The sequence below is a fragment of the Grammomys surdaster genome, unplaced genomic scaffold, assembly GCF_004785775.1.
Source record: "Grammomys surdaster isolate TR1022 unplaced genomic scaffold, NIH_TR_1.0 126278, whole genome shotgun sequence".
NCBI lineage: Eukaryota > Metazoa > Chordata > Mammalia > Rodentia > Muridae > Grammomys > Grammomys surdaster.
Window position 1 is genome coordinate 70,151 of NW_021621078.1, and position 10,464 is coordinate 80,614.

A 10,464-nucleotide genomic window follows, 5' to 3' on the forward strand; every position below is an offset into this window, starting at 1 on the left:
AAAAAAAAAAAAAAAAAAAAAAAAAAAAAAAAAAAAGTGGTAATTCAGATCCTTTAGAAAGCCAGGAAACTGAGTCTTAATGGCTTAACTAGACATCACAGCTAGACTCTGTAAACCTGAAAGCTCCAGCTGAGCCTGGGCCTCCGTTAACTCCACACCACCTGTCAGCTGGCACCTGGTATATTGGAGGACACCAGGCAGATGGGCTAAGCAGGTGGCACATTGGACTTTCAGGCATGCAGTGTCGTGCAGGTCTGGAGGCTTAGCAAGAGGAGCCTCAAACCCACTCAGCTGGCAAAGTTTCACAAAATAGTAATGGCCAGTTATCAAAACGGTCTAGCATGGGACCCAGACAATGCTAGCAGGTAGCCAAGGTGAGCGCCATGTTGTGGACATGTTGAAGATCTAATACCTATCACTGGCTTCCCCTGGCCCAGGTACCTAGCTTCCCTGCGTGGTCATGTGGCTGCTGTGTACCAGATTGCTTGGTCAGCTGACAGCAGATTGCTGGTCAGTGGCAGCAGTGACAGCACACTGAAGGTGTGGGATGTGAAGGCCCAGAAACTGGCCATAGACCTCCCTGGCCATGCCGATGAGGTAAGGCTCACTGCACAGAGGCTGCGGTTGGCGCTGGCCCTGACCCTGCCCCTCAGCCCTGCACTGTCTGACCCCTTCCTCTGTTTAGGTATATGCTGTTGACTGGAGTCCAGATGGCCAGAGAGTAGCAAGCGGTGGCAAAGACAAGTGCCTCCGGATGTGAGTTGGGGTGTGGTAGAAGCTGGGGTGTTCGGTTCTCCTGGCCCACATTGGCCAGCCCTTGTCTGCTCTTTGGCATGCCATGGAATTCAGAGGGACATTCTTGAGGCACAAGAGCCAGATTCTCCATGGGAGGTAGAAATAGGGGGTTATGGGACACTCTGGGAGAACCTGTAGGTCTCCATAATGCAATAGCTCATTGTTAAGATGCCAGGCTTTGCAATTGTGGCACCTGGGTTCAGATCCTGGTTCTCCTGGCCGTGTGCAGGCACAGCACCTTTCTAGAAAGGAGGGTCACAGACGGTGAACACTGACACCTAAAGCACCGTGTTTCTGACAGCAACTTGATGCTTGGCGGGAGGCACAGCAGGTCACAGGTCAGGACTGAGGGAAGGAGAGGGGTCCTGGCTGAGGTGTGTCATGGGTACACGATTGAGTTTCAGAGCTAGAGCAGGTACCAGGCTCTTGACAGGGCTATAGGAGCATGGATCCCTCCCATGCCTCTCCTTTCCCCTGCAGATGGAGAAGATGAAGCTCCAGCTTCCTGACCCCTACCTGGACTCAGCCTCTACCTGCCCTGCCAGAGACCAAGGAATGCACATGGCCACCTGCCCAGGACAGGTCTCCAATGTGTGACAGTCAGGACGTTACAACATGGAGCTAAGCCGTGGACACGTCCTGGCTGGTGCTAACAGCACTGGGAAAGCCAAGCCTCTGGCTCCTGTGTCCTTTTCCAAGTGTTAGCTGTGCAGGCCCAGACCCTAGGCAATGTGGCCAAATAAATAACTTATATTTTGTGTTCCTGTTGCAGCTTTTTGTCCTAGAACCCCCACACTCAGTCAGGGACTTCGAGAAGGTTCATTTGGGCCCTCTCCTGCACTGGATGACAGTAGCCCTTGCTGATCAGGAAGCTGCCCTTTGCTCCTTCACAGTAAGAGAGAGGCCAGTGGCCAGCGGAAAGGCTAAGGCTGTGCTGTCCATGGTCATCCTGCCACGTGCCTATTTGCACAAACTAAAAAGTACGCACATCTATTGACCCTGTTCTCAGCCTGCTCATGAGGACTCTGGGATTAGATGACAGTCTTGCCAGTGCCTCTCTTGACAAATACTGTTTAAGACCTTGCCAGATTCCCAGCACCATTCCAGGCCCTCAGGCTAAAGAGGAAGGCCAAGGCCATTGCAGAGGATTGGGGGGGGGGGGCAGTTGGTGTGAGACAGTATCATGAGGGACTGCTCTCAAAGGACCTTGAAGGAATGAAGGGTTCCCCAGTCTTTCAGGCCTTGGCTGAGACCTTTGCTCTGCAAGAACCTACTGTCATTTTCTCTTGCTGTATCGTTAACTGGGGCTCAGCATTGTCTGTTCATGGCCTCTAGTCATCTTTGGAGAGATTTCTGGGTCTGCCTGGTAATAGATCCTTATGCTTCCTACCTCTATTAGGGCATTTTACATTTTGCATGTCACTCAGCTGAGTATTCAGCCTCCCCTCTCACATCAGAATAGGGCTACATGAGAGATACGGGAGCCACCAGTTAGATTTGCCCAGTGTCGGCGCATGTGTGTCACCGTGATCCTGCACCCATGCCCAAAAGGCCTTACATTAGTGTTAGCTACCTGAGCCCCAGAAGACAATGGCCTTGTACTTCATAAGGGAAGGTTGCACAAGCTAGGATTCAGCCAGAACATTTCCCTAAAGCTGAGCATTTAGTCTTGATTGTCACCCTGTCACCCAGCCATCCTTAGTCTCATTCTACCTGCCGGACTGCTGGTTCTGACAAGAGGCCTGTGCTCTGGCCCAGCTTAGGCTTGTGGCAACAGGAAGCAGAGTTTCAGGGTGCTGTATGGGCCTTCAGTTCTTTAATGGGGGACCTGGAACCAGCCCAGGTCAGGGAGGAAGAAGGGTGCCTAGCAGCTGTTGGGCAGTGACTGAGCCTGACCCAGCCCAAGATGTCACTAGGCGAGCGGGGCTCCTGTCTATCCATGGCCCTAACCCAGGGTTGAGGTTCCAATACATCTGCCCCAGGCCCTAGGCTGGTGGATAACTAGTGGTTCTTTGGCTTGGTGCTTGATAGTACAGTACATCTCATGGTTCTGGTTCCTGAGGACCCAGAGCCAAGGCAGACAGTGGGCAAGGGATAGCCTCGACCCACACCCCTTAATATGGATATAAGTATTCCAGATCCTCCAGTCTCCGCATTTCCTCCATTGTCATGGACACAGTTCTCCGCTGAGGTTGTTTGCGCTGCACAGTAATCTGGATGGGATTGTTTTCAGGGAAGCTGTTGAAGTCAGTACACACGGTGGCAAACTGAAATAAAACGAACAGTCAGGATGCCTTCCCAGGCTAGCCTTGGCTCCCATCTCCATCACCTTACTGCTAAGTGAGGTCTCAGCCTCATGCCACAGTCACTGTAGGGTTCTCTCTACCCTAACCCTTTGATAGCTACAGGCTTCCTTATGCTCTCTTCCATTTTCCCTTCACAATTCTTGGTCCACTCACAATTATTGGAATTCAGGAATACAAGAACTCATGGCTTTAGAAAATGAACGTGATGATATTTTTATAATTTATCAGTTTGCATTTCTAATGGGCCCCCAAACAGCTTAACCTATAAACCTTTCAGGGAACAGCAATCTGGAATTAATGCGTATTGGTCCAGGCATAAGGAAAGCAAGCAAGGCCATGAGGCTTGAGGGGATTCCTGCCCCTCACCATCCTCTTGTACTTTCTCACCCATCTGGCCCAATGGTTCTGACCTTCAGCTCGCTATCTCTGAATCTGCCTTCCCTCCCTAGACCTGTGCCTTTCTGCTTCCAGGACTCACCTTATAGGGCTTGCACCACTTCCCTACCCCTGCTGTGTTGGCAGCCCGGACAGTAAGGCAGTAACTCGTGTTTGACTTCAGCTCCATCAGCTTGACAGTGGTGCCCAGTATCTTGTTGAAGATCCAGGGTCTGTTCTTGACCTTGGGCACCTCCTTGTCACCTGGTTTGGTTGCCTCCTGTAGCAGCACCTGATAGAAACTGACCTGCTGCTTACCTGCAGCATAAGTCCAGGAAATCTAGGCAAAGAGAGAACCCAGGCTTCCTCAGGTCTGGCCTGGCCCATGGTATAAGTGAGGGTGGGGGTGGGGGACATCACAATGGCCCTTCCATTCCTCTTCCTACTGGAGCTCACTCAGACAGGTCTAGAGGGACGTGCACCCACATGCCTTGCAGCATGGGGACGGAGGAGTCAGCTGAAAACTACCTATGGGAAGCATCTTTTCCAACTATAGAAAGGTCATCATCACATCAACTAATGACAGAGTAGAAATCTGACTCAGCACCTCTGGGAGTTACTATAACATTTCCATTACCTGGGACTAGGTAAGCAATGGATATTGTCAGGCCTCCCTCAAACCCTCTTGGGATGGAGTCAAGGTGGACTGTAGGAACATTCCTGCCAGAAGTCCTCCGGACACACTGAGGCTGTTGGTCATTTCTACACTTCCCAGTTCTAGCCAATGCTCAGCCGCAAGTAACCTTTCTCTCTGAATTCCTGACAAACTTGATCCAACTCTTCTGCATTGAACAGGGAAGCAATAAACCCAATTCATCTCGTACTGAAGCTCCATAAACACACACCCTCCTGCCGCCCTTCCTAAACCATGAACTAGAGGTCAGAATGCAGGGACGATTCCTTCACACCCCCTACGCAGTAAGCCTTTGCCAAGAGAAAAATATACCACAGCTGTGGAATCACCAACAGTGTGTTCACAAATGAATGGGGCCTCCGGCACATCCATGACCACAGAAGACTCAGAGCGTGTTGAGGAGGTGTCTGTATCCAGCGCAGGGTTGTCCAGGTCCAATAGGCCCCTGGTGGCCATTTGGGACTTAGATGAACGGGGGCAGATGGCCATGTTCTCCTTTTCTGTGTTCTTGGCCAGTGACGATAAACTGAGTTTGTTCAGTTCACCCTCCAGGATGCCAGCAAAGAAGCTGCTATTGGGCTGGGTCACAGCCATTTTGATGGGGTTCGCCAGAGTGGACGGTGACATACTAGTGTCATCCGAGCTGTATTCAGAATCTTCCACTGGCATCTGCAACCTGGAGTGGGAAGGATATGGATGTCAGATGTCACAGGGAGAGGCTACCCCAACGCATAGGCCTGAGGAACCCTGAACACATGCTCTGGGAGCTCAGTTTACCTGTGTCCCCACCTGTGAGATGGCTTGAAACATGCTCACCAGCAGCAGGGCCTGAGATTCACAGGATGCTCGCTAAGACTGCACATTCTTGACTCCTGGTCCCCAGTGGGGACGGGAGCTGCATTGTAAATAAGATCTTCAGATGTTTCTGATATTAAGTGTTCTGAGAAGCACAATTTTAGAAACTGCTAAAACTGAACCCTCCCACCAAAATGGGGTGCAAGCATCCCAGAAAATGACCACAACCAACTGACCAGAGTGAAGAGAAATGTCTGCAAGTACCTAATAAGAAGGCAATAAATTAAGCTAATTTCTTTGCTAATGCTTCTTTACTATTACTTCACGTTTAATGTAATTTTATTTACTTACATTTTAATGACATCTAACACTATTAATTACGAAGCATGTGAAATTAATAGTCTGTATTATGTGCAATACATATATTGGAGGAATTTTCCTGTTCCACTGGGTATGGTGGCACAAACATACTTGAAATTCTAGCACCCCAGAGGCTGAGGCAGGAGGATCAAATGTCCCAAGCAGTCTGGGCTATATAATGAGATCCTTGATTTAAAAAAAAAAAAAAAGAGTAAAAAGCAAAATAAACAAAAATATTTGTTCCCCTGTGTTGCTTTGAGTGAGAATCTCCCATAAGCTCATATGTTTGAATGCTTGGTTCTCAATTAGTGAAACTATTAGGGAAAGATTGAAGGAGGTGTGGCCTTGTTGGAAGAGATGTGTGACTGTGGGTTGGGTTTGAGGTTTCAAAAGCCAACACTAGCCTCCCCCAACCCCACCCCATCACGGGTCTGTAACTTGGGGATCAGATGTAAGATCTCAGATATTTCTCTGGCACTGCATCTGCCTGCCTGCCACCATACTTCCTGCCATGATGATAACGGACAGACCCTCTGACACTGTAAACAAGCTCACAATTAAATGCGTCCTTCTGTATGTTGCCTTGATCATGGTGTCTCCTCACAGCAATAGAGCAGTAACTAAAACATTGCCCATTTGTACATTTTCTTAAATTAGGAGGTATTTTAGACACACACCAAGAGTAACATGTTACATTTTCGGATATTAAGACATATTGGCCTTGCTTGGACCCTCTGGACACCTCTCTTCTCAAACTACGTATCCTGTAGCTGACACAACCAGCAGAGCAAGGTTGTGAGTTTTTTTTATCTGTTTGTTATTCACTATGTATCAGCTTAGGCTTGCTGCATATGTATGTTAACCTGAGGCAAGACCTATTACTATTTGCATGTTTTGCATGTCTCTATATAAATAAAAGGTATCCAGCAATACCTATCCAAAACCTGGCTTCTGCTCCATGTTGTGCTTTGATTTGTCTGTACTGACATAGGCAGCAGAGGTTTCAGCCGTTTTGTCTGTTTCGTGTTTTTTCGTGTGTGACATGAATATTTGTTGCTTTTTAATTTACGTGCATTGGCACTTTACCTACATGTATGTAGTATACCACATGCCTACAGAGGCCAGAAGAGGACATTGGATCCCATGGAACTACAGTTACAGAAAGTTCTGACATCATGTAGATGCTGGGAACCCAACCCTGGTTCTCTGGAAAATCAGCCAATGCACTTAAGCCTGAGCCGTCTCTCCAGTCCCTGCATGGAAATGTGTATTGTTGCTATTCTTTGCTATTACATAGGAAATATATGACCCTGCATTGTCTTGGTGATGACAATAGCTTTCAAATCCTTAAAAACAAGTCTGATTGATACATACCTATAACTAAACATCACAAACTGATCAATCCTTGTCTGTGATGTCCTCCACAGCTTCTGAATCTGTGTCTAGATATTATTTTCACTTTGATTTTTACCAGCTAAGATTTCCTGTGTAAACAGGCACCACTCTACCTTTCTACCTTAGTCTACTCCAGCTGACAACTTCCTGTTTGCTTCACGACCATATGCCCTCCCTCAGCTCTAACCTGCAAACTCCTGAAACAGCTGGATGAGTCTAGAACACTCACCCCTCAGCCTACACTGTCCCTTAAAGGACACTTGAAACAGATGTTCTTTAAGTCCTGTATTTGTAGGCTGAAGTGTCAGGACACCGACAGCATTTATTCAAACTGCCCTAAGAATCTCTATTTCAGAATCACCTACTGGAGCTGAGCAGTGTTGGCATATGCCTTTAACCCCAGCATTCAGGAAGCAGAGGCAGGCAGATCTCTGAGTTAGAGGCCAGACTGGTCTACCGAGCAAGTTCCAGGACAGCCAGGGTTACACAGAGAAACCTTGTCTCAAAAAACAACCAACTAACAGTGTGAACAAAACCAAAACAGACTCCCCTACTGAAAAAGCTAGTGCTTAATTAGGCACAGAAGGCCACTGGACCTTGGACTGCTTGTGGAACATGTCTCTTCCCTGATTTCCACAGCATCCCTGCTGGATGAATGTTAGCCCCTGAACTTAGCTGAGGCCATTTATCTAAGTGGAAGAACTTGGATTTGAACCCAGGACTCCTTGTCTGAGATTTGCCTCCTCTTTCCACCTTCCACCCTTAGTAAATCATGAAGTGTCCTACAAACAATGGTTATCTCAGCCAGGTCACAATAGCTAATGGTGACCTAGAATGGACACATCCCTCCCTAACTAGCACACAGTCTGTGGATCCCAGTGAAAATTAAAGTATGGAACCCTTTTTAAAAGAAATTATAAAAGGGGCTGAAGAGATGGCTCAGCACTTAAGTATACCAGTGCTCTTCCAGAAGACCCAGGTTCAATTCCCAGCACCCACATGGCAGCTCACACCTGTCTGTAACTCCAGTTCTGGAGAATCCAACATCCTCACACAGACATACATGCAGGCAAAACACCAATGCATATGAAATAAAAATAATTTCTTTAAAAAAGAATTATAGGGGCTGGAGAGATGGCTCAGCACTTAAGAGCACTGACTGCTCTTCCAGAGGTCCTGAGTTCAATTCCCAGCAACCACACGGTGGCTCACAACCATCTGTAACAAGATCTGATGTCCTCTTCTGGAGTGTCTGAAGACAGTGACAGTGTACTCACATACATAAAATAAATAAATCTTTTAAAAAGGAAGTTATAAAAGATTTCATGCGTGGGGCCAGAGAGATGGCTCAGCGGTTAAGAGCACTGGCTGCTCCTGTAGAGAACCTGAGTTCAATTCCCAACATCCACTTAGTAGCTCAAGACAGTGATAGAAGAACATTATACTAAGCCCGGGGCCCACTCACGGGTCACTTCAATAAGACTGTACTATTTTCTCAGTAATCACCCTCTACACCCTTTCCCTGGAGATCTTCCTCTAAGAAGTCTCCCTTTTCTGCATCTTATCCCAAGCTAAACCAAGCCCTTGGTTTCTCAAGGTGCCCTGTGATGGCATTTACCAGGCTGTACTGTATCTCCTTCTTTATTGCCTGATGTCCCCCACCACTGACACCACTGGCACCAGGCCTGACATTTTTTGGAGGTGGGGACTATGCCTCCCAGCTCTGCATCCCCCAACTTGATACTGGGTCATATTTCTCACCAGGAGGGAAAGAGTTTTGTGGTATGAAGTAGAGAAAATTCAGACTTATTTAGCAGACCTGTGAACCTCAGCTGGACGGCAGGTGGGGCATTAAAGTGGGAGAGGTGAAGGAGAGAAGGCAGGGGTGACAAGTAGAATAAGAAACACCCCCTGGAGAGTCCAGAAAGGTCTCCTAGAATGGGCAACCCACATGTTCTCAAAACTGATGTGGGGCTCAGGGCGGGTGCATGGAGAACCTCATGATATGTTTTTCCCTGAAGGACCCACCACAGTGGGCTGCAAAGCTTCTCCAGCCTTAGAAAAGAGGACACCAAATTGTTTCTTACATGACATCAGTGGTTTCTTCCTCTGAGTAGTTGGTCAAGCTACGTCTTGAGGGAAGCAGGAGGCCTTTGGTAGCCATAGACCGGTTAATAAACTTTGGGTTTGGACATGGCTTTGGCAGTTGGTCGATCACATTCACAACATTGAGGGCTTCCTTCTTCGGTACAGCTTCCTCCCCACCCCCCACTTTACAGAATACCGTTGCCATCTGGCATGGGTGGGGTGCAGGGTTGCCACCACCCTGCAGGACAATCAGCTGGCAGGAAGCAGAGAAAAACTGAGGCAAAGGGTCCACCCTCCGTTTGGGTGAGATGGGTTTGCAGGGCTCTGACTTCACAATCATTGCAGAGTGTAACAATCAGGGGCCGGCCTCCCCTTGATATGAGCTTTGCTGTGCAGCTAGACAGACCAAAAGCCTGGGTTGGGGGTTGGATTGAGCCAAGAAAGAAACTTAATGGCCCCTTCCAGCACGCATGGTCTCCTCTAGGCCACATTTGTAGCCACAGCTACTCAGTCTTCTTCTGAGGACTTCCAAAGGCTTAAAGCCTGTGTCCCCTTAGAGCTGTCCAGGAAGGGGTAGCAGGCTAGTGACAGAAAGAACATCACTTGGCCCACGCCAACACAGACTTTGAAGAGGAGGCCTTTGCCTACTGATGCTTCTAAGACTCTATCTTGGCATCTAAGCAGCAAATCCCACCATAGCCAGTATCATAGACACAGTGAAAGCTTACTATGGGTTGTAGCTCACATAATAGCTGGTTTTAGGGCTAGGATTCCAAACACCTTGAAAGATTGAGAGACAGTGGTGAACGAGGGGAGATATTTCTAAAAATGAGCCATACTTCTCTGCTATGAAGAGAGTCAGAGTACAGGTTTTAGAACACACCCACAACATCCGAGGAGGGAGAACGTTGTACAGCATCAGCTTTGCAGCTGGATATGGACTGGAGATTCGGTTCTTTCCTAGCTGTGTAACTCAGAGAATAACAATCTGACTGAGCCCCAGTTCCTTCAACTACAAAATACAGGCAGAAATAGAACCTCACTCATGGGTTTGTACAACTGCTTTATTTCTTCAGATAGATGTGATAAAAAAAAATTCAAAATAGTCAAGCGTTCCCCTACTCCCATTAAAACTTTTGGAAAATATGGGGCTAGAGAAATACCTAAGTGGTTAAGAGCACTGACTGCTCTTCCAGAAGAACAGCACCCACATGGTGGCTCATAACCGTCTGTAACTCCAGTCCAGGGGAATCTGACCCTCCCTTCTGGCTGCTTCGGGTGCCAGGCATGCAAAGGGTGTATAGACATCCATGCGTGCAAAACATCTATATACATAAGATAAAAGTTGATAAATTTGGAAAGTACAGGGGCACAGGTGCCCTCCGTGAACTTCGATGGACCTCAGCGCCATCTTACAATCTGTAATGATCTGAATTGGTCCCTTTTCATTGTCTCTCTAACATGAGTGCTACCAGAAGTCAGGGGTGCTTCACTCAGTAAGTATTGAGTTAGGTAGAGTGAGAGAGTCCCTAGCTTTGCAAATAGAGGCTGGTACACAAGGAGGGGGGGAGGAGGGGGGGAAGAGGGGGGGGGGGGGAGGGGAGGGGGGCAGGGCGAAAGGACGGGAGGAGGAGAGAGAGCGAGAGGCGGGACGCT

The 10,464-nt window shown here is 48.1% G+C and overlaps 2 protein-coding genes across 2 annotated transcripts in view; one reads left to right on the forward strand and one right to left on the reverse strand.

Annotated features, from left to right (window-relative positions):
* Positions 1 to 1,555, forward strand: part of Nle1 (notchless homolog 1) — a 4,168-nt gene extending 2,613 nt beyond the window's left edge. Inside the window, exons 4-6 of the mRNA XM_028759343.1 lie at positions 438 to 597; positions 686 to 756; positions 1,276 to 1,555. Coding sequence (XP_028615176.1) covers positions 438 to 597; positions 686 to 756; positions 1,276 to 1,288 — 244 coding nt within the window. The 3' untranslated portion in view covers positions 1,289 to 1,555. The remainder of the gene's footprint in view (positions 1 to 437; positions 598 to 685; positions 757 to 1,275) is intronic.
* Fndc8 (fibronectin type III domain containing 8) lies at positions 1,528 to 9,080 on the reverse strand. The gene is made up of 4 exons (XM_028759395.1): positions 8,808 to 9,080; positions 4,483 to 4,846; positions 3,580 to 3,816; positions 1,528 to 3,062 (listed from the first exon to the last, which is right to left on the reverse strand). The coding sequence occupies exons 1-4, from the start codon at positions 9,011 to 9,013 to the stop codon at positions 2,910 to 2,912; spliced, it is 960 nt and encodes a 319-aa protein (XP_028615228.1). The 5' UTR covers positions 9,014 to 9,080; the 3' UTR covers positions 1,528 to 2,909.
* Positions 9,081 to 10,464: the final 1,384 nt, after the last annotated feature.